The sequence below is a fragment of the Apis dorsata genome, unplaced genomic scaffold (genome assembly GCF_000469605.1).
Source record: "Apis dorsata unplaced genomic scaffold, Apis dorsata 1.3 scaffold_44, whole genome shotgun sequence".
Classification (NCBI taxonomy): Eukaryota; Metazoa; Arthropoda; class Insecta; order Hymenoptera; family Apidae; genus Apis; species Apis dorsata.
In genome coordinates this window covers 950,994-976,138 of record NW_006263346.1, presented here as the reverse complement: position 1 = coordinate 976,138, position 25,145 = coordinate 950,994, and the positions used below count along the sequence as shown (strand labels likewise).

Here is a 25,145-nt window from a genome sequence, read left to right as displayed (position 1 = left end):
TTTTTTTTTTTTTTTGACAAATTTAATGAAGTATGATGTATATTCGCTTACTTTGGTATTTAAAATAATCGACGTGACAAAGCAATTAGATTTTTTTATATTTGTCCAACAGAGATGAATATCCAGAAGCCTGAGGGTCTTCTATCTGTGGTTTTACCAACTGAACTTGCGTCTTCACCGAGTTCGCGACAACTCATTATAAATCAAGACCAACAGGTGTGTTCGATATAAATAACCCTGACCAAAAGTATCTTTTGTTTTTCATTCTTTTGTTGTTTTTGTCTTTTCTCATTCATTTAATATCATGTGATGTTAATATCCTAACAGCTTTCAAAATTTTTTTAATATATCATTATATAAATCATGAAATATAAACTTTTTTTAATGCTATAATTATAAGTTATTTATATATAATACATTAATTTTGATAAGATAAGATAATTCAGATGCTTTTTTAAAACTATATGCTTTTCTAAAACATTATAATATGTAACATAAATTTATAACTTATAATGTCTTTTTATTTTCTTTCAAAAAAGATATGTTTAGATATTGACATTGATTTCAGATAAGCAGTAGAAGTGATAAGTAGATAGTATTGAGTTATAACTCAATAATATTATAAATATTACTTATTTTAAATTGAGTTATACAATATATACAATTGAATAAAAATATATACAATTAAATATAATTTATAAATAGTTATATATAAAATATTTTTCATTTAATAATCAGATTTATAAAATTCAAATTTTTATTTACATAAAAATGAGCAAACGTATCATTTATTTATTAATAAAGAATAAATTCGAAAAAAATGAATAAATTCTACTTTAATGATTATATTGGAAATTATAAAGATGATGAATAATGAAATTTAAAACATTTTTATTAATTTATTGTTTAATTTTTAATATGATGCATATAATTTTTATAATATTTATATATTATATTGAATAATTTCAACCTTTCTTTATATAAATATTAAACATAATATTATAAGTTCATTTCTTCAGATAATCCTCAGAATCATTTACTTATGTTTCTTAATCTAATCTCAATTTAAATCTCAATTTAAAAAATATAAATAAAAGATATGTAAAACTTGTAAATAATAACATGATATTAATTAAATTATAAAATTATAAATTATAACGTAATTAAAATTAATTTAAATTTATTAATTAAATTAAAGTTCAGATATTATAAATATAATAAAATGAAAAAAAAAATTATCTTTAAATTATGAACTATAAACTATAAATAATAAACAAAATAAATAACAAATAAAAAATAGCATTAACAAGTATCATTGTTTTATTATATCGTTTTCATTATCATCATATTTATTTAATACAATCAAGTCAATCTAAAAAGAAATATTAACAAAATCACTATCACAAAATATATAAACATTAAAAAAATTATTTATGAATAGACATTTAATATCTTATAATTTATTAAATACAAATTTAAAACTGTTATTTAAATTTACACATAATTTAATTTATCGTACTTATTCTATTCTTTCGATTATATATTCAATATAATTACTTTTATCGCTTCTCTGGTTTCATAAAATTAAATATATTTATTTTGTTGTTTTGTTTTTCAAAAAAGAATACGTACATATATTTTAAAATGAAGAAAATCAGAAGAAAAAAAAATTTCCTCGAAGAATAATGATGTAATGCAAATTGGATACGTCGTTTACCAGGATGAAGAGGCGTCGGATTGTCCACTTTTAACTCCTAGTCCGCCGACCACTCAAGTGAACAATGCTTTGGAATCAAGCGCGATCTTCGTCTCTCTGGAAGGAAATCCCGTGGAATCAATTTCACCACCAACACTTGAAAACATTAATAAAGAAGATGGCCTTAATGAGTTCATGAACATAGTAAACAGCTCAAGCAGAACGCTGAATGATGGTAGGTTTCCTTCAATAATTGGCATTTTTTAAAGATATTTTAAGATAATCATATGCATTTTTAACATATTATTTTTTTAAAATTTTGTCTTATTGAATTATAATTTTATATCCTAAATATGATATTTTTAATTTTATGTTTTATTAAAGAACTATTAAACATTATTTTATTTAATTACATATATTAATAATTTTGTTTTTTTTTAATTTTAAATGTACTTTGAAAATATATTATATGATATAAAAATTATATAATTATATAATATTATATAATAATTATATAAATATATAATATTATATAAGAAATAGATGAATTTACAGGATAATATTTTATTTATTTAAAATTTTCTGATGAATTAATATTGATTTATAAGAGATTTGAACAATGATTTTAAGCATTATGAAGAATTCATTATAATAAAATATACTGATTTTCTTTATATCTTCTTTATATTCTATCACATTTCATATGAATTAAAATTCATATATATTCGTATAATCATTTCATGAGTCATAACTTTTGTGTATACAATAATACAAGAAAAATACGAAGAGTTATTTAGCATCAGAATTTAAAGACTATAAATATTATAATAAAAATTACTGAGAGAATGGTCAAAATGATTATATTCAAGGATTTAGCATGATGATAAATGAAAACTCAAATTAAATTGATGAATTTCTTAAATGTCATGATTTAAGAAATTTTATATTATTTTGCATTTAAAAAGAATATATATTTTTTATTTCTATAAAAAACTACTAATATATATTTTTTACTCTAAATTAAAATAATTCTATATAATAAATTATATATACTATTCACATGTTTTATGAATAATTCATATTTATGTAAAGAATTAGAATTAACTTTAATATTCAAATTAATATATTTTAATTAAAATTAATAAAATTGAAAAATTTATTTTTTAAGTTTTATTTTAAAATTGAAACTTATTTTTAATATTTAAAATAAATATATATTACTAAAATAGAAAAATGAAATCAACATGTATTTCTTTTAAAAAATTGTTTAAAAAATGATTATACATGAAGTGTTAATGTGAGTGATAGCTATTTTGGTTGTAAAGTTCACGGTATGTGTATCTTTCTCGTTTAGAATGTTTAATTTAGAACAGATGTTCTTACAAATGTATACCTATTTTATATGCAGTTTCAAATTTTATTAATTTTATGAACTCAATTAATTTTTTTTCTTCAATAATTAAAATAATGTAATTAAATGTATATTTAATTTAATTAAAAGAAAAATTGATCTTTTTTGCTGAAAAGAATTAGTAGATATATTTGAAAAAAATTAGTAGATATATTGATTTTCAATTTATATCGAATAAATACATATAATATATATTGAATTAATATAATTCATAAAATAATAATTATAATAATAATAATATTAATAATAATAATAATATTATAATTCAAAAATAATAATTCATATAATAATAAATACATATAATAAATATTGAATTTTTTGAAAGATTATTTATCTTTATTATTTAGAAAAAAAAATTTTTTTATCAAATATGATATCATGATTGCTATTTAAATTAATTTATTTTTTTATTTCTATAAGATAAGAGTTAAAACATTATTATCAAATAACAATCAGTAATTATTACAATTATTGATAAATTTTTGCATTTTTTAAAGATAAATACCTATTAATAAATTAATAATACATATGTTAGTTTATAATTTAAAATAATTAAAAACGATTTCTTCTTTATACAATATAAATTCTATATAATTAAAATATTAAAATTTTTAGATAGATGATGTTAATTTGATGACCAAAGACATAATAATAAGAATTACGAGTTGCATATCAGCAAACTAAAATTCACCACTGTTCCTCTTCCAATTAAAAATAATAATATTTAATTCTGTGGCTGTGCACGCAATAAAACAACACAAATTCACACTCCTTTTCATCAAGTGGCGCGAATCGCGTAGTACTTCAATTATCATCAACTCTTACATAATGGCGTCGCGTTAATATGCACGGCACTTAAACGATAAAATGCCTTAATGGATTCCGGCTTCAATTGGAGTGACGAATTTTATTGATCTTAACGATGTCTCGATCCTGGAAGCGTGTCTCGTGTTCAGAGTAAAATAAATGCTTATTGTTGATGGCTTGATAGATTCGAACAATTGCGAAACAAGTACAAAGAAGCTTTTTAATTTTGATACACGATCCAAACAATCGCACGCAATTGAAAAACACGTACATTATTTTATTTCATCGTTAATTAATTGCAGAACCAAGTTCACGGGATCCGATGGTGGAATCGACGACTAGTGGAAGCAGCAGCGACACAAATGGGCCTGTTTGTGCACAATTATTGACGCAGTTGAATACAGCCTATCAACACCTTGCTCCTGATGCTCAAGCATTGGTAAGCTTTCAATAAATTTTTGTCATTAATGAAATTTTTTTAGTGAAATGATAAGATGAACCTAATGGAACAGATATAGCGAGATTATGCGAAACGTAAGCATGAATGCAAATTCTTTAGATTGTAAATATTAAAGATATATTATTAAAATAATTGTCATCATACAAGATAATGACAAGAAAATTCTGTTTTTTGAATAAATTTATTGTTTTTATTACGTATTACTCAAATTAACAAATCTCTGATTTTAATTAAATATTGTTTATAATCTTAAAACTATTAATTTTTCGATTTATATTTATTAGAATTTTTTATTTGATGAATATTATCTACTTTAAAAGTTAAGAATTTCTTTTTTTATCATTCCATATATTTTAGATGATTTTAATTATTATAATTTTTAATGAATAATTTGATTTTATTAAATTTTATATGAATTTTTTTTTTAAAATATTAATGCGTAAATTTAAAAAAGTTATATATTTTTTGTTAACCAAATAAGTGTTGCAATTATTATAAGATCTTATATCTAGTGAATTTTAATTTTATGCACATCTCGCTGCATTTGTTTCACCAACAATAACTTTGATTACATCAGAAATAACTATTTATGAAATTGTTTTTTTTTAATCCTCTGGCTGGCTCGATTTAAATTTTTTCATGTAAATATTCACTTTAATAATTCACATTAATTTATAAAAAAAAAAATTTCACATATAGTCATATATTATCTAAGTTTTGACGTCTTCGAGAGTTTCTTAATTACATAAAAGGATCTAACAAATTCTCACGTGCCACTCAATACATGGAAAGATGAACGTGATGAAATACGACATCGAGCCAGCAGAGTTAATTATATTATTTGAGTATATGTTGCAAATAGCTATATCATTACGCTTTTTGCATATTTATGGATTATATTCCGATAAAATGCTGAATTCCTATATATCCTGTTTATGAATAATATGGATGACATACATGTTTTTTAATAAAAAAATTTAATAGAAAATAATAAAAATGACGAGATTATATCATTATTAGCTTATTATATTTTATAATGCCCAAATAATAGAAGAATTGTGTATATTATTGTATATTCGTTGATAATTATCTTCACTTTTGTAATTTATTTGCTAATGCACGCTTTGTTTTGATCACGGCCGATCACCTGTTCTATCTTCGTTCTAATTATGTCAAGTTCAATTGCATCTACGCATTTCATACTTTTATTTTTGACACATGTCATTCTATATATCTTTAATTACGAAATTTTATCGTGATTAAGCATGTTTTCATTCATTCATTACAATTATATACAATAATCCACTATCGAGAAGATAATAATAGTACAAATTAAAAATAAATTTATTGAATTATTTATAATTTACTGTAATATATAATACATAAATATATCATATAAATATATGAAATAATATATAAATAAAAAAAGGACTAAAGAATAAAAAAGATTTTATTTATATTTTATAAATAAGAATGATTTTCATGATTTTAAACTTAAAAAAATTCTATAATATTTTGACAACATATGAAGTTATTAATTTCCTTTCATAATTTTTATTTTTATTTTTATTTTTAATGATTTTAGAGGAATTTTTATCAATCTTTTATGATTAAAATAAAAAATTAAAATTTATTTAATAAATTATAAATGTGAATAATATATGAGTATAATCATAAAATATAATTTTTATCATTCATTTTCATTACAATTTTTAAAATTAAAAAATTAATTTGTAAAATTATTTTATAAAGTAATTTTAAAAAATGTTGGTTTTTGTTATAGGATTATAGATACCATAAATTAGTATGGTTAGCAAAATTAATACTGTAAGTCCTTTAATATGCTTAAGTGATATGAAAATTGATATTCTTCTTTACTGAATATGATAGCTCACTCATGAAACAAGAGGAACTTACTCTCTTAGATTTTTTATTCAAGTTTACTTTTATACTATCTTTTTTCCAGATTTCATTTAATTCAGAATTTAGTATTTAGTAAAATATAATTTTTTTATTGACTATGCAATTATCAGTTATTAAATAATTTTATTTATATTTTTTACCAATTCATTAGTAATTTTATTTAATCTTATCAATATAATTCTTTGATAAGGATTATAATAATAGATATTTTATATCATAAAAATTAAATATAATTATTTTTTTACATATCGAAATCTAGATTATATAATTTGGAAGTTATACTTTATTATATTTAATCACTTTACTATTCCTGATATATTAAAAAAAAATAATAAAAATATTATAATTAAATTAAAAAAAAAAAACTTTTTTAATATTTAAAATCAATAATATTTTGAATCTATCTTTATTTTATTTATTATAATTAAATAAAAATAAATTATTTGAAAATTAAATATACAAGTTCTGTATTTAAAATGTTTTGATCATTTTGGCACATAAGAGGAATTCTTTGCCAAACGTCGTTAGCGCAATATTCTTGTCGCAATATGTCCATTCGTGTTTAATAAATCTTTAAAGTGATAAAAAATAAATGACGTAATTGTACATTTAGAGATCATCAATATCTTCTAATAAATATTAGTTTTATTCAATTTGAATATAACATAATAAGATTTAAATTCTATCATTTTTTATTTTATGTAATAAATTTAAAAATTTCTTGATGTCTTAATTACTTCATTTTTGATTATGAAACAAACTATTCAGATATTGCATTAGTTTTGGCATGTTTAATGTTATTTAATGATATTGAATCATAGAAACGAACTATTTAGAAACCATTTACGACATTTGATATTATTAAAAATTTACGACATTTGGTATTATTAAAAATTTAGAACCCTCAACAATTTCCTATGAATATAATATATGTTAACATAAGTCATAATATTTCAACAGTTTTGTATAAATAGGCTAATATATATTAACATAAATTATGTTAGGTGGATTATTTATAAGTAGCAAGAAAGTTTATATATTTAATCATTATTACCATCTATATTTCTTATTTGCACATCTACACATTCATCAATATCACATTCTCCTTAACAATAATAATAATTTTGAAATTTACATCTCAGTGAAATGAAAATTTAAAACAGAGAAATCGTTGATACTTCAATATCAATGCACAATCATGCTAATGGCAATATTACAAACCAGAAAACGACTGGTATCTCATAATTGGGCGTTTTGATCATGGTGAAGGAAACCGACCATTTTATGTTATGTTACTAATCGCTTGCCTGCTTTCTAACATCGTTATAAACATAAACTGTAACTGTTTAGTTTTACAATCAGGAGAATGGCGGAAAACCACCTTTGGTTGGGATTCAATTGATGGTACCAAAACCATCAAAGGATTATCGTTTTATGAAATGGAATTGGCCGCTCATTAGAAAGACTTGTTTCTGGTCTCTGATGTCAGTTCTCGCTGGTTGCACAGCATTGGTTATTGGTGTAATCGCTACAATGCCAAGAAAGTAAGTATTAATTTATATTTTTATTTTTAAAATATCAAATCTATTAAAAATTATGTTCAAACGTTCTCAATATTTAATCATTAGATTTTTTTGTGAATTGAATATCTAAATAAAATTAAAAAAAAATCAATATATTTTTAAAATAATTCATATTTATCTCAACAGATGTGATCCTGCAGTTCAATGGTGGCAAGGCAGTGTTTTCTACGAAATATTTCCAGCATCTTTTCAAGATTCCTCGAAAGGTGGGGATGGTATAGGCGATCTTCGAGGCATAACGATGCGTTTGGATTATTTAAAGAAATTAGGCGTGCGTGGAATTCGTCTAAATTCTATTTTCCCAGCAGCCCATTATCCCGAATACTATAGGAATATAGAAAATTTGACAGATCTTAATAAACAATTAGGAACATTGGATGATTTTTCTAAGCTTGTGCGCGAGATTCATCGTCAAAATATGAGTCTGATATTAGATTTGCCGTTGTATCCCTTCATAAAGACTCTATATACCGAAAGTACGCCATTTGAAAAACAAAATAAAACAGACAAAGCCGTGCATGAAAGAAGAAATGTTACCGATACCGTAATTCTGCAGGAAATAATACCAACGATACCCTCGATGCCGCAACAAGCAATACAGAATATCCAAATGTTCGAGAGATCTAATACATATCAGAATTATAATAATGTATCGGATAATTCTGTTACAACAGCCATTAATGTTTGGCTGAAAAGAGGAGTCGATGGCTTCTACTTAAAAGGACTGGAACATTATGTCAACGAAGAATCCTTTATGGACATCTTGAAGCATTGGAAATCAATTCTAGGGTCTGAAAGAATATTTATTTGTCACATAGATGCTTTGAATGCTGCCAAAACGGTTGCAGCAAAAGATTCCATTTTAATGAAAGTAGATCTCGTAGATATTCCGTTAAATATCGCGAATGGTACAAAGGAGATAAAAAGACAAATAGAGGATGTCACGAAAGGTATATTGTTCGAGAAACCTGGTTATTCTTGGGTACACTGGTCCATAGGTAGCGTGGATTCTAAAAGGATTGCTTCTACCATTAGCGTGAAGAATGCTACTTTATCAGCTACATTGTTAGGGTTGATGCTTCCGGGAACACCAAATATATTCTACGGTGATGAGGTATACAAATTGAATATAACACGAATATATCTACTATTATAATATATAAAATGTCATAAGGATCCCAGGAATTTAGAAGCGTATGTTATTTTATAGAAATAATCATATGGAATATGATTCATTATGTGTACATATGTATTATGATAAAATTTAATAATATTTTATAGATTTTAATTGATTAATATTTAGATAGGTATTATGGATTGCGAATGCGAGGATCATAAAGATCTTGCTCACGTGCACAATTTGCCTCCCATGTATTGGGATGGAATCGGCAATTCCGACATTAAATTTGCGTCCATTGGTGTTACGGCTTGGCTTCCGGAATCTACAAAACCATTAGAGACAAGTTTATTCGGAACTATTGCTGAAATGATTACTCTTAGATCAGAAACAACACCAATTTATGTAAAAGCGGTGCTAAAAGAAAATCAGGTGCTGGCGAACTGTGATATTAGGTAATATAAATTTATAAAAATTAAATATTACGATGAAATTTTGAAATTTTTTTATAATTTTATATTTTTTTTATATTTAAAAGAGCAAAATTTAGTAAAATAAAATTTTTTTACAAAATTAAAAATTATTAACTTTGTATTAAAATTTTTACTATTTTTTTTTTTAGATATGCAGATGATGAAATAATTGTAATAGAAAGATGGTATCCAAGACGGAATTCTTATGTTTTTTTAGCAAATCTAGGTAACAAGTCACAAATGAAGGATTTATCTTTTCTTTATTACGGTGGTCAAGTTGTAGTTGGGCCATCATACAGATTAAATAAAGACGTATATTTCAAGGAACTTACTATACCTCCGGGAGAGGCTTTTGTCATAAAACTTGATAAATGAAAATTTGTTATGAATTTAAAGATTTACATAACATTCATTTTATATATACGATCAAGATATTAATGTCTTTGATTAATATGTTCAGCGTGAATTTGTGATATTTTATTTGACAAATATCGTTGCGAACATTGTACAACGAATGTTTAGATATAAAAGTTCCTATTAATCATAAATCAATGAGGAACTACAATGTCCAAAAGAACGAATTTATTATTATATTTATAAAAAATGATATATACGATAGAAAAAGAAACAGAGAAGAAAGCAAAAGTTTGTGCGGTCTCAACGATTTTCATATACACGGGTAAAATGTGCTTAGAAATAAAATCAAAAGCTCATGAAGAAATCAAATTCTATATTATTAATTTTAATCTTTTAATAAGATGATAATAATGAAAGAGCACAACGAACGATCGCATTTCACATTCCAAGAAAAGACAAATCATTTCACGTTTGCCTGTGTTCATTTTAATAATCGAAGTTTAGAATGAGAGATTGTTTAGCTATTTTGTATATCTTTTAATCATTTTGATAACAAAATCATGTTCGATTATTCTCAGTCATAATAGAAATTCAATATAAAAGTCGAAAATATTTTTCATATTTTATAAAATGACAAGAAAATATCATCATACGATTTTAAATTTCAGATCAATTTGAAATATATAGCAAATATTTTTATAATGAATTTTATCACGTAAAAATAACTGTTCGCAACGTGTCATTTTTACTTCTTTTGTAATCATTTTGGTACTAATCGAGTGATATTTTATTGATGTGTGAATTAAATGGTGCTTAGGCAAAAATATCTTTTTTCTATTCTTATTCAATATGATACGTTGTGTGTTATGATGCCAATTTTATATGTTACATGTGACTTAATTATATATTTGGTCGAACTTTTGGTACAAATTTCTTAATAGTATTAAATAAGAATTATAATATTTATTATCTATATAACAAATATTTAATCTATTAAAATTTTTACTTCAACAAACTTTCAATTTTGATGTGAATATTAATATTCGAAAATAAAAAAAATGTTATCTGAAAATTTTTTAATTTTTATTTGTTCTTATTTACTTATATCTTATTTTACATTATTATATAATGATAAAAATAATAGAAAATAAAAAAATAAAATTAATAGATTCGATTTGAAATATATTTGTAGTTGAGTACCACTGATGCCTTTCTCGCAAGTGGTTATTTCTGCCTTCGTTGCTATATAAGAGAATTCTATAGCATGGTTCCTCGAGGAGTTCCCTCGTGCAACACCGCGGAGCCACAATCGGAGTCCGTTCAGTGACTCTCAATTGCTCTGAGGAAAGTCCCTGGACATTGGACAGAAAGTGTCGTAGCGTAATTCGTTACTAGCCTCTCGTCGTCTTTCTCGACTTTTTAGGGAGAAGAAGCTTCGGCAGATCCTTTTCGAGTTAGGACGAGAGTGTATTGGTCAAAGAAAAGTCATGTGTTTTGAGGCATTTTAAATTCCTTCCTTGTGGTAATCCTTTCTTCGGAGAGGGAAAGGATGAAATTAATTTGTCTAACTAAACAGGGCTCATTACGAGGAAACTTCTCTTTTTTTTATATTTTATTTTCTTTTATAAAGAGATTGAATTATTAAATATTAAAAATTGATACGTATAAAATATATATATGGAAAACATGAAACATATGTATTTATGCATATATTTTATTAATAATTTATAAGGATGTCAAATTCGAATTCATGTAAATAAAAAAAAAGAAAATTATCGTAGAATTTTATTGAAATTATATTTTTGTTATAAAAGATCATTATTATTTTCATTATAATAAACTAATTTAGATAATACCTTTATAAGCACCATACGTTCAAAATTTGTGTCGTCGAAAACATTTAATATATTTAGCAAAAGCTATTAATTCGAAATAGTAAAATATAAATTGGACGTACAAAAAGATTTTGCTTAAATATTATTTAAGTTGAACGTTGCTAAAATTTGGGCCATCATCAAGACGACGCTTCTTTATTCTTGTAAAAACACTGAAACATCAATATAAAAACATATTTTTTTATTTGCTTTAATTTTTTCTATATGAGGAAGATTTTATCACTTACGTTCTTTGCTATTTCTGTTAAACTATTTGCCATTGAAGTACCCGTTTGTTGTACCATATCGTAAAAATATCCTTTCTTTTGCAGTAAAATATATGGATGATCAAATTCCTAAAAAAATGATATCAAATAGTATATCTAATATATTTAAATATATTTTTTCATAAAAAATTAAAATAATTTAAATAATATAATATTTTATATTAATAATATAATATTTTATATTAATAATATAATATTTTATATTAATAATATAATATAATATAATAATATTTTATATTAATAATATAATATAATATAATAATATTTTATAATATAATATTATTTTTATAATATATATAAAATTCCGAATAAAATAAGACTTACTACTAAATAACCTTGGTTCATCACAAGTATTTTATCACTATCCATTATAGTATTTAATCTATGCGCTATAGTGAAGACAGTACAATCTATAAATTTCTTTCTGACAGTTTGTTGAATCAAGGAATCAGTTTGGGGATCAACATTAGCAGTAGCTTCATCAAGAACCATAATTTTATTATTTCTAACGAGTGCTCGAACAAGGCATAATAATTGACGTTGTCCAACACTGAAATTTGATCCTTCTTCCGATACTTTGCTGTTTAAACCTGCCGTCATTTCTGAGATCGTTTCTTTTAATTCTACTTCTTGTAAAGCTTCCCATAAAGTATTATCGGAATATTCATCAAAAGGATCTAAATTTCGCCGAAGACTGCCTCCAAACAAAACTGGTTCTTGAGGTATAATACTGATTTTCGAACGGAAGTCATGCAATGCAATTGTATCTGTAGGCACACCATCTATAATAATTTCTCCTTCTATATATGCTAATCGAAAGAGAGCACTAATTAAAGATGTCTTTCCAGCACCAGTTCTTCCAACAACTCCTACTTTTTCTTTGGGATTAATCACAAAATTAATACCATTTAAAACATAAGGACTTTTAGGTCCATATTTTAATCTGACATTTTTGAATTCAACTAGACCTTTCGTAGGCCACTCTTCCGGTGGTTTCTTTTCCGGTATACTATCCAAAAATGGCTCTTCTTCTAAATTACTGTATTCTAATACTCTTTCGACAGAAGTAATTTGATTTTCCAATTCAGCGGTTTGTCTCATACCCCATTGTAACATTCCAGTGATTGAAGAAATTTGTGTGATTACTAAACCAATATTTCCAGCAGTGGCAAGATCATCAAATATCAAAAACATGATTGTAATCACTGCTACGTAAATCAAACAAAATGTTTCGATATAAAGACCGAAAGCTCGTGAGATAGAGATAAATATGTACCACGTAGAACTGTGAAGATCCTGATGATTATCAAAATCCGTTGTTACTATTTTTTCAGCTTTGAACGCTCTAATTGTAGTTAAACCTTGTAAAGTTGCTCCCACATGATCAAATACTGGTGACCGAGCTGAAAAATATCATTATTATTTTAAATATCATATTCAAGTAAATATTGAATATTAATAAATTATTTATATAAATAAATTATATTATATAAATAAAATTAAGAAGGATAATAATTTAAATAAAGTAAAATATATATAAATTAATATTGATAATACTTAAAAAAATACAATTTACGGAAAATTCATGAGATTAAATGTAATTACTTACTTATACCCTCCATACGTTTAACAGCACGACTAGTTGAAATGTACACAACTCGCATATAGTAGAAAAGAAGTATAATGATGCCCGTGGGTATCAATAACCAAGCATTTACTTCACCAAGAATTACTATGGTTCCAATAAAATTTAAGAACATTATAATAACATCGAACATGGTAAAAGGTAGTTTTTTATCAATAATACCGATATCTTTGGAAAACCTTAGTACAGAAACGATATTATCAATGATATTACCATAAATAAGATAAAATTAAATAATAAAATTTATACCTGTTTAATATTCGGCCAGCAGGATTCGTGTTGTAAAAATACATTGCAGCACGTACAATACTATGAAACATTTGTGCATGTAGATTTTTTGAAGATCGCATACAAACTCCATAATAAGTGAACGTTTGAACTACATAGATACAAACGATGCCCACGGTTAAACCACTATAAAGATAAATAATTCCATCACGAGACAATGGACCAACCCATTTAAAAACCATCGTACCATTATCCTTTAAAATTCGCGATGCCACCTCTGAATTTACCCAAAACGCGAGCAAATAATCACTACCGCTAGCCATTATTTGACTTAATATAAATAAAATTATCATTAAAAGAAGTAAAAATGGATTTTTGCTAGCCTTCCAGTAGGCAAAAAAAATTTTACTAGAAATTTTTCCCACCGTTCTCATCTCCAATACTTCGACAGGTTCGTCTGTCGCGTCTGTATTTTCTCTTTTCTTTATTTCCTCCATTGTTTTCCTTTTTTCAATTTTAATTTCAGCTTCGTTAGATTCTTGCTTATCTTCGACCTCTTGGAAGATTTTTATAAAATCTAGATTCATATTTTGTAGCTCCTCAAAGCTACCTTTTGCTTGAATATTACCATTGTTCATTACAATTATTTGATCGGCAACTTTTAAGTACTGTATCTGATGAGTGACTAGGATTCGAGTTTTGTCTTTAAGAAAACCACATATACATTCGTCCACAATACGACTACCGACATGTGTGTCGACTGCTGATAAAGGATCATCTAGAAGATAAATATCGGCATCAGCATATAATGCCCGTGCTAAATTAATTCTAGCTCTTTGACCACCGCTTAGATTGATTCCCCTTTCTCCAACCATTGTTCTATCTTTATGTGTAAACAAATCTATATCGCGTTTTAATTGACAAACACGAATTACTTCGTTGTAACGGATTTCGTTCCATGGTTGTCCAAATAGAATGTTCTGTCTGATGGAGGAAGCGAAAATCCATGGTCGTTGATCAGCGAAACTTATTTTTCCATTGGTTTCTAAAACTCCGTCTTTTAATGCCAATTCACGAAGTATAATTTGTAATAAACTACTTTTTCCTGAACCTATCTGACCAATAACAGCTATGAAACTACCAGCTTGTACTGATAGATCAATATTTCGTAAAGTATCATATTCTCTAGATTCGTCCCATTTGGCAGTGACGTTTTTTAAGTAAATGGGAATAGATTGCGAGGCCACTTGGTTCTGAATTTTCTGTGGTTTAGAAATTTCAGGATGCATCATGAATTTCTCTAAACGCTTGATAGATACTAATGCTTCCGCTAATTGATGAACACCTGCATAAAATTCAAAATATTATGATATTATATTTTTCGAAGGAAGCAATTGTACTTTTTGTAATTTATTTTATTAAAATATACTAAATATATAATAAATAAATATATATTATAAATATATGTATAAAATATATTTCGATTAAAAAGTAACTTACTTAAAGCAAAACCAATAGTCATAGAACTTTTTAAAACAGTATAAAATGCCGAAGTCATAAATACTTTTTCAGCATCAATATTGTTTCCAAGTAAAACATATGTTAATATAGTAATAAATAAACAGACTCGAGGAACATAGATATCGAACGTTAAACCAATTTGTTCAACGATCGAATATTTTTTCAATACATCCACTTCTTTCCTAAAAAAACATAATTGATTAATTATTTATTAATTTTATTTTATGAAACATGATAAATGAAAATTATTTCTTACTTTCTAGCTTTTTCCACAAGAAGCGAGTATGGTATTTCCCAAACATACATCTTAATTATTTCTACTCCAGCTATAATCTGATTCATTAAGCTTAATCTATTATCAATCTTTTGAGCTGTCACAAGAGTTAAACGCGATACTTTCTTTCCAAGATACACTGAAAAAGTAAAAGATAAAAAAAAAAGTAATTGCAAAACTATAAAAACAAATATAAACTATAAAAATGATAAATTAATTTAACTGTGTTTATAAAGTTATATATTATATTTGTTAACTCAATTTTTAACGTAAGATTGATATTCATATAAAAGTTAAAAATAATTATAATTATACATCTTGAAATATTTTAATGATTAGTTATTTTAAATACTAACTCTGTAATGGTATGCATAATAAAAATGTCGTCATTCCTGTAATAGCTCCCCATCCAATTTCACGAAAGATAAGATACGCTATTACAAAGATTTGAAGTGGACCAATCCATAAATAATGAATACCAAATACGAAATAGTCGAGCCTATTAACGTCATTGCTTAAGAAATTAACCATCTAAAAATTAAATTAAAAGTAATTTATTATGAATAGAATTATGTATTAAATTTTAAATAATCTGTACCTGTCCAGCAGATGTTTCATTTTCGAGAACAGAATTGGATAGTTTAAGTATCTTTCTGTAAATTAAAGTACAACATGCCACTCTGACTTTCATTCCCACATGCATAAGATTTTGTAAGGCCCAATGAAGAATTATAATATCTATTAAAGGTAAAATACAAAAACCCGCGGCATAATATTGTATGTCGTTGCTCCAGTCTTTTCTGTTCCCTGAGAAGTAACGTAATAATCTAGCGAGTAAAAACGGATGCACGAGTCTGAAATAAAATACAATTTAATTTTTTTTTTCTAGTTTTTCTTATGTTTTCAATATATTTTCATATATGTTTTCATATATTATAAAATATATGATCTTTCCAATTTTTTTTTAAAGAAAAAAGTTTATAATATCCAAAATAATTAGACGATTTATATTTTTTATTTTGCACAATGCATCAAATTACCATTAAATTGTTATATTTGTTACTATACCGTATGCCGAATTCTAGAACAAATAGCACTAGTCCAGTGTTCATGACTAGTCTACCAAAGCACTTGTAGAGTACCCTAAATAAGCTCGGTTTTGAATTGTCTTTCTTCTTCTCACATCGTTTCACCTCATTTTCCCAATTTTTCACGATTCGTTGCCCCAAATAATTACTCCTGTCTTCTCGTAATGGCGAATACAGATCATCCTCTTCCAATTCTTTTTTATAACCAATAATGAACAGCTTGAGGATCCACCTATATATTAATTAAGATATAAAAATATAAAATAAATTAATTCAAATAAATTAAAATCGACATAATTAATAATTTATAATATGTAACATATGATTTATATATATTTATATGTTGATCTACCTTACCAAAATGTAAGAATGGACAATGGGTTGGCATTTTGACGCGGATTATTCACTTCTTTCCTCTGATTTTTATCCATTTTCGCAAGTGCAACCGTTTTTGGTCATCTCAGACTATTATGGAAAATATTACGTTTATCGTATTTATCTCATTTCCTGAAATGAAAAATCAAATCAAAAAAATCAAATATTTATACATTATTTTACTGTATTAGCATAATTTTTATTATAATTTAACGTAAAAAAATTTTTTATTCATGATTAATATATTTTCATGTTATAAATATTAATTTATTCCTACATATATTTTATAATAATTTTATATGAAATAAAAAAAATATAGACATATTAATATCAGACAATAAAACAATTTTACTATATTTTTTAATAATATTTATATAACTTAATAAAATCTAAAAATATTTTAATATAGGAAATTATTCGAAAGTTATGTGCTTATATAAATTTTATATACGTTCTATATATTTATTGTATATTATATTAATTTTTTGATTTCTCATAACATTTCATCAATGATTATATTTGAACAACTTGTATTTATCTTATGTAAAATAAAGAAAATAATGAGGAAAATAAGACTATTAAATACGCAGAAAAGAGCTCATCGACGTGTATAAAAATGTTTTACGAATAAGAATCAACGTGTATACTATTTTTAGATTGATGTTGGAAACTGGTTTGTTTGCTTTATCGTTTATTTTACGGATTCTTATCAAAAAACATTATAAATTTGAAAATCGATTATTAAACATTGAATAGAAAGAGGAAGAATCATTTTGATAAATTATAATTTTTTTTTTTTTAATTATTTGCCATTAATGTATAATAAAAAAAAAAATGATGCAAAAAAGAATTATAATGAAATCATGATAATGATATATAGATAAGTTTTATCACAAATTTTCGACATATGTTTACTTTGATTTTTCTTTTTTTCTTGTCCGGAGAACAACTTTAATTTTTTCACATGTATATGTAACCACGGAATCATATATCATAGTGACAATTGTACAATTCATCTATCATCATTACTTATTCTCACATATCAGTACACACGAATCATAAGACAATATTTATGACTAGTTTCGAGCTCGATACCAACGAATTCTTCGTCTGAAATGATAATTTTATACTTCCGCCTATAAGACTATTTTCTGCATTTTCTAATTGCGAATTCATCTAAATTGACAGGACATTTTAAATATCCTAAATTAAAATCTTTGAAGATGCTAAAATGCAAAATAGCGAAAATAAAGTTATGAATATTTAATAATCAGAAACATATTAATTATCAATTTCCATCTTTTAAGAAACAAGCAATTTCTAAAGTGTATATTATTTACTTGTTCATAATTCTATGATTAACATTTTAGTCTGTTATAGTTTATTATTAAAATTATAAGACGATTACTAAATTAAAGAAAATTAGCATATAAAATAATTACAAAATAATTGTAAATTTAAACTCACCTATTATATATAGTAATCAATCATATTGTAATTAAATCGTCGAATTTGTTATGCATTTTTTTTTTCTAAGTACAAAATAATCAAGAATTTATCTATATTAATCGAGAAATTACAGAAATCTATGTCTTTTAATGTTTTTAAAAAGACAATGATACAAATGGTGAATCATATTCGTCATTGAAAAAGTATTACCTGAATCCAAGAGTTAAACGTTTGAACTACTAATCAAACGTATCACATTATGTTATTTCTTGTCGTTGGAAACAAAGTATTAAGAAATTTTGATTGGGAACGAGGAAGTTGAAGTTGTATGAGGATAACATTTGAAACCTTGACTGTTCGTCAAATCAATTATTCTGAGAAATTTTTCTTTTAAAGATATTTTAAATACGTATATGGATATAATTAATTTTGATTTATTAAAAAAGAGAATATTATATTAACTTCATTTAACTTCTTCAAAAGAAATTTAATAAAACGTGCAATTGAATTTTTTCTTGATGAATTAAAAAATAAAATAGATAAATAATTTGATGATTTGAAGTATTTCATATTTTTACAGAAATAATTTGTAAGAATTATGGATTTTTTTGTTTGAATAAGATTTCATTCTATAATGATAAATAAATAAATAAATAAATAAATAAATAAATATTGATAAATAAAACAAAATTTAAAATACATTTATAATTAATACAAGATTTATTATATTATTATACAAGAACAATTAATACTTAATATAATTTTGCAATTTCTAAATTTTTATTCTTAAATAATAATAAAATTTCCTATTTTATGTATCATAGATCAGAAAATAAAACAAGTTCTACCACACGTTTAATGTCTTTTCATCACAGATTCTCTTTCTTCAATTTCCTTCGAATTCGAACTACCAAGACTAATCTAAATAAATCCAATTTTCCTATTCACTGCTCACTGTGAGAACAGAGTTTCTCTTCTTTAATACGTATCACGAAACAAATATCAAATTTAATGTTAATCGCTTCATATAACAGAAATAATACAACTTCGTGCGTTTAAATCTATTTAATATTTATAGCTTAATATAGCTTCTTGAGGAAAAACAAAATGTCGTATGAATAATATAATTTGGAAAGAGTCACATACACAATTAATCGAATTATAGATTTAATCTAAGTTAAAATGCGAAATTGTCAATTGTAAGATAAATTTGTGATCCAAGCAAGCATTAATTATATAAAATAAATAATCGATAATTGATCACTGAAACACGGTGATTGTAAAAGCATAGCTCGATTAAACGACAAAATACTACGATGAACGTAAGATCATTGTTATTATTTTGTACTAATTTTTATTTTTTTAAACAATATTTTGAAAAATATTTGAAAAAATTATTTCTAATAATTTTTTTAGGAATATTATATCGTGAGATAACGATCTTTTAAAAATATTGTGAAAGATAAAGTATAACAATTCAATAATTGATTAAAAAATTTAATAATTTTCTTGAGAAATTATTTTTAATATTTTAATTTACTGGAATTAAATCTTATTTTAAGTACAAACAAAAATGGAATTGAAAATCAATGAAAATGTTCTTTATAAAAATTGTGTGTTTAAAGATAGATGCTACAATTATTTTTTAATTAATATTCTACTTTGTCTAATTTGTTACAATTTACAAGATTACAAAAATTTACAAGATTTATTTCATTTTAATAGATTCTTTAATAGATTTTTTAAGATATAGAATAAACTTCTAATAATAATGCCTATTTGTACAGATGTATTCGATATATCAAAAAACATACAAAGTTGAATATAGATAACAATAAATTGTTTGTCTATGTATTAATATAAGACAAGGAAAATATCATGTACTATTATTAAAGTCATGATAGATTTTTACTAGAGGAAAATTTGACATCGAAAATAAAAAAATTTCTTCATATCACATCCAAGAAAAAGATAACAATTTAAATCTGTTACATGTTAAAAAATATATTCAATTTGGAATTTATATTTAATACATTTAAAAGAATTAAAAGAGTTCGTGTATACGAATTAAATAATTAAAAAAAATTTATAAATAATAATCAAAAATATAATACTATGCCATGCACATCTAATCGCAAGTATTATAGAGACATTCTTCTTTTGACAATTTTGTTTCGCAAGGATACGATTTTCATTCTAAAAAAATAATAATAAAAATAATAATCTCTACGATATCTATAAATCTCAAATTTCTTCCCAATTTTTAATTTTTTCTACAAATTGTTATTATATTGTATAAAATAATTTTTCGATGGCTATAAAAATTCACACCTATCTATTTTAAAAATTATCCTTATGTACCGTTAAATCAAATTAAATTCGCTTCACGTATCATAGGATAAAGTTGAAAGACGTGTTCTTATTAAACGAACATGTTTTCGTGATATGCGATGCGTGGCCTTTGAAAAAACGATACAAAAAAATTTATTTTATACTTGTCTTATCTCATTGTTCACATGATGATAATGTACATGGATCTGATCCATGTACATGGCATTTGGAAATTTAGAAGCCATGGTGAAAAATATCATAGACACAACAGTAGCCAGGGCTATTTATCGCATATTGTTTCTACTCTGATTCAATAAATTGATCGAACGTACGATCATTATTGTGAAAGAAGAGGTTGCTAACAGCAAGTTCGAGAATGCGAAATGAATTTATATCTTGCATATCATAACATTTCGAACAAGTTTGGCAGATACGCCATTTCAACGACAACGATAATATAAAATTCTCTGGTATTTGGCACCTATGTTGTAATTGTTGAAGCCTGCTACAGATATGTATTAGCAAAATTTGGATGATGAATTGATTGTTTGATTTGCGATAATATTGTAATATGTACAAGGATACAATGATAAAGAATAATATCATGTTGCTTGGAAAAAATTCATAGAATTCGTGAAAAAAAATTAGAAGATAAACTAATTTGAATTTTATTTTTATAAAATTTTTGTAAATCCTTTTCTAATACCTTTGACTCGTTTGAAACTAATCATATTTTTTTTTTCTATCGTTGAATAATTTTTTAAATTTAAAGAATTGATTATGTGTTATATATGTATATAATTTTATATAATTTTCTTTTTTAAATGTGTGTTCAATTACAAAATAGAGATTTAATAGTGGTATTATAGAAAATTTAAGAAGTAGACAGATTCATCATTAAAATAAAAAAGTATGCTTGAATAAAAATTAAACATGCATTCCAAAAATGCGTTGATGAATGCGTTTTATTTTAAGAGAAAAGGAAGTCATTTTATGTCTATGTAATGTCATTTCAGGACAAGTTAATGAATCATCGAAAGCTTATACTTTGCCATTTCGAGTTCATGCATTTATCGATTATCAAGACGACTTTCAAAACTTCATTGTCATGTACGTGTACCAGTTTCCACTCATGTTTATAGCATTTATGCCATATAAGTCAGTTTGTTAGTTAACTTAACAGCCAATTATCCATTTTGTCGTATCATATACAAAATATCGAAATCAAATGTTAATTTAGAAAGTGCAAGATCAAAAAATTCATTCATACAAAACTAATTGCATAATTAATTGCATAAGTATTCGTCTTTTTTTCTTTTAATGTATCATTCTTTATTATTAATGACTGATATCTATTGACTTCATTTCTAATTCATTAAAATACTGACATCAATGGATTTAACTTTGCATTAGTGATTTATGATAGATTTATATCCGTATAACATTTTTTCCTATATGTGTATATATGTAATATTATAGTTTTATAATTAGATTATAATAATATAATATTGTATACAAAATACATTGTTCCATTAATTGTAATATTAATTCTGTAATAACAATAATATAATATTAATTCTTAGAATTTTTCTGACAAATGTGATATCAATAATAAAAAGTGAAATATTTTAAATATTGCAAAATTATATGAGAAAACTTTTAATTAATATGAAAAACAAAAAAAAATAAACATCAAATATTGCAAAGGAAATAAAATGCCTTTTAAATTAATATTAAGTACATTGATATTTTTTTATAGAAAATGAAAAGATGCATTTATTGGTACATTGAAAAATATCCAATTCTATTTAAACAAATGAAAATAATCTTGAAATCTTTAAAATATCTTTTGACATTACATACCCTACATCATGCAATTGATCCAATATTTGATTTTGCATCATGAATTTTTTTTATATCTTCCAAAAAACACATAACACTTTGTATTTATTAATTAATTCTAATTCCTCGAGATATATCTTATATTTATAAATAAATATAAAATCAAATTTTTAAATGATACTATTACTCAAAATATAATTTTTTATAAAACTCCATCAATTCAGCATTACAAATATTTCTTCTTGTGGAACTCTTAGTTAATTTTTCTCATATAAATGATGTTTCTGGTTACATTTAAAATTTTCTAATAAGAATTTAAGAATTCTTCAAAAATTTAATACAATACAAGAAATATTTAATCTATAAATTATCGTGATTTTCAGAATCCTTTAGGAAATTTAATGAACACTTTGACTTACAGCTTATACACTCTGATAATCATGTCAATGTTGTATCTGTACTTCTTTATAGATATCTATACTCCTTTCACGATTCTCGAACGAAGTAAGTAATGATAGTACAAAGGCATGCAAACTATGAATAAAGTTATGTTTAATGCACGAAAGTTTTATACCACTGATTGGGATAATTTATCGATCCATGATCAAAAATTATTTCTCATGATCATGCGTTGTGTACAATGAACTTTGCACGTTACAGCTGGAAAATTTTATACATTCTCATTACATGGTTTTATCGATGTGAGTAAATATTCAATTTAATATATACGCGATGCCGTGATAAGGTGAACGAATAAATATTGACTGTTTTATTTTAAACTATTGACCCTAAGAAAAAAACGATATGTACGAATACAATGTTATTTTGTTATAACAGATTATGAAAATCTCCTTTGGATACGTCTCTTTATTGCGAGCTTTGATTTTTTTAAGTACAAAGAATAATGTAGATATCCACATGTTGATGCAATTTTCATAAAATAATATTAGAATATTTATTCTAAACTCCTAATTCACAATGTGAAATTGATTGCCATTATTTTATTAAAATATAAATTATCAATTATATGAATTTACTTCGTATTTAATTCTTTTTTTTTTAAATTTAAAATCCAAAGGAAATTGCTATAATATGTTATACATAATAAATTAAAAATTAGAATTTTCGGATTAGGTAACTTCCTTGTAAGATAAGAAGATCTATGAAGACTTTCATGATTGGCTACAAGTAAAAATTGAGATATTTCCCAAATCTTTCTGTTGGAATATTCCAACATTATGTAATATAATATCAGTATCAATATCAATGATCTCATTTTGAAACTTCCAAGTGAAAATCGTGTTTTTTGAGAGAGAAATGTTTCAATGTTTTATAATATCACTATATTATTTCAGTGATCGATAAATAATTGGGGTAATTCTTACAGAAAAAGCTCATATAAATTCTGATGATTATCTGAAAGTTTTAAATCTCTGATTACTACAAGTCACACTTTGTATCGTATATCTAACATATGGCTGACCCATATAGAATGTGACGAATAGATTAATTTATAAAATCATATAACCAACTCTTAAAATTTCGCAAAGAAAAGATTGCAAGCGTGTAAGTGAACCTATGCTGTTCAAGGGTCAACTGTAATCAATAACTATAAATTTCGATACAAGTTCTTATTCGCTTTAAACGTGACTCCATACGGTAAATTCCACTCGATTGGAGGCTCATGCACGCTCTATTACCCCAATAAATATAGGTATATAACTTCAACATATCAATCGTCAATGTGTCCTACAGGAATGAAGATGAAGAGTGGAAAGAATAATTTGAACTTCAACAATTTCTTTCTTTTCTTATTAACTCCTTAAATGAAAAGATATATTTGTTGTATAATAGATAGAGTATGCTACAATCACACAATGAAGATTACATATGAAAATTGAAGATTTTGCAGTAAAAAGAGGAATAAATCCATTTGTAATACACTTAGAAAAATTAAAAAAATGTATATAATATTGTGTAATAATTAGTATTAATTATTGAATTAATAAGTTTTTATATAAATTATTCAAATTTATATCTTTCCCTGATTTATATAATAAATAAAACAAAAATGTTAGTTAATAAACGATAAAACATACAATTTATTGAATTATTATTATTTCACTAATAAAAAATATCCTATTAAATGCAAAAGAGAGAAAGATACACCTTTACATTTTTCTTACAAAAAAATTATAATTTATATACTTAAAACATTTAAAAATATTTCACCATTTAAATATTTAAGTACAAAGTAACAAGTATCGTTGCATTAAATGGCCTTGTAAAAAAAAACGTGTTGCATTAAAAATAAGTGCATCTACAATGCCAAAAGATTTTACAACCGACATTATCTCGTTTAAACATATTAATGCATCGAAATATAAAAGTCGAAGTTCTCAAG

The 25,145-nt window shown here is 24.4% G+C and overlaps 2 protein-coding genes across 8 annotated transcripts in view; one reads left to right on the top strand and one right to left on the bottom strand.

The window, feature by feature from the left end:
- LOC102677827 (maltase A2-like) overlaps nt 1–10,899 on the top strand; it is a 12,948-nt gene extending 2,049 nt beyond the window's left edge. For 2 of the 3 annotated variants that reach the window (XM_006608724.2, XM_006608725.2), the window contains exons 3-9: nt 113–216; nt 1,721–1,931; nt 4,217–4,353; nt 7,648–7,841; nt 8,007–8,994; nt 9,184–9,452; nt 9,620–10,899. In XM_006608724.2, the coding sequence (XP_006608787.1) occupies nt 113–216; nt 1,721–1,931; nt 4,217–4,353; nt 7,648–7,841; nt 8,007–8,994; nt 9,184–9,452; nt 9,620–9,845 (2,129 nt within the window). In that variant the 3' untranslated portion in view covers nt 9,846–10,899. The remainder of the gene's footprint in view (nt 1–112; nt 217–1,720; nt 1,932–4,216; nt 4,354–7,647; nt 7,842–8,006; nt 8,995–9,183; nt 9,453–9,619) is intronic. The other variant, XM_031514501.1, reaches the window with a different exon arrangement.
- A 699-nt stretch (nt 10,900–11,598) lies between these two features.
- The window catches only part of LOC102676402 (probable multidrug resistance-associated protein lethal(2)03659), a 19,574-nt gene continuing 6,027 nt past the window's right edge, over nt 11,599–25,145 (bottom strand). For 2 of the 5 annotated variants that reach the window (XM_006608712.2, XM_006608713.2), the window contains exons 3-13: nt 17,102–17,251; nt 16,725–16,976; nt 16,255–16,510; nt 16,013–16,187; nt 15,639–15,795; nt 15,362–15,564; nt 13,883–15,206; nt 13,598–13,812; nt 12,313–13,391; nt 11,950–12,057; nt 11,842–11,874 (exon numbers count right to left, since the gene is read on the bottom strand). In XM_006608712.2, coding sequence (XP_006608775.1) covers nt 11,842–11,874; nt 11,950–12,057; nt 12,313–13,391; nt 13,598–13,812; nt 13,883–15,206; nt 15,362–15,564; nt 15,639–15,795; nt 16,013–16,187; nt 16,255–16,510; nt 16,725–16,976; nt 17,102–17,175 — 3,876 coding nt within the window. In that variant the 5' untranslated portion in view covers nt 17,176–17,251. Of the gene's footprint in view, nt 11,875–11,949; nt 12,058–12,312; nt 13,392–13,597; nt 13,813–13,882; nt 15,207–15,361; nt 15,565–15,638; nt 15,796–16,012; nt 16,188–16,254; nt 16,511–16,696; nt 16,977–17,101; nt 17,252–23,160; nt 23,179–25,145 lie in introns of those variants that run through there. The other 3 variants (XM_006608714.2, XM_006608711.1, XM_006608715.1) reach the window with 3 other exon arrangements.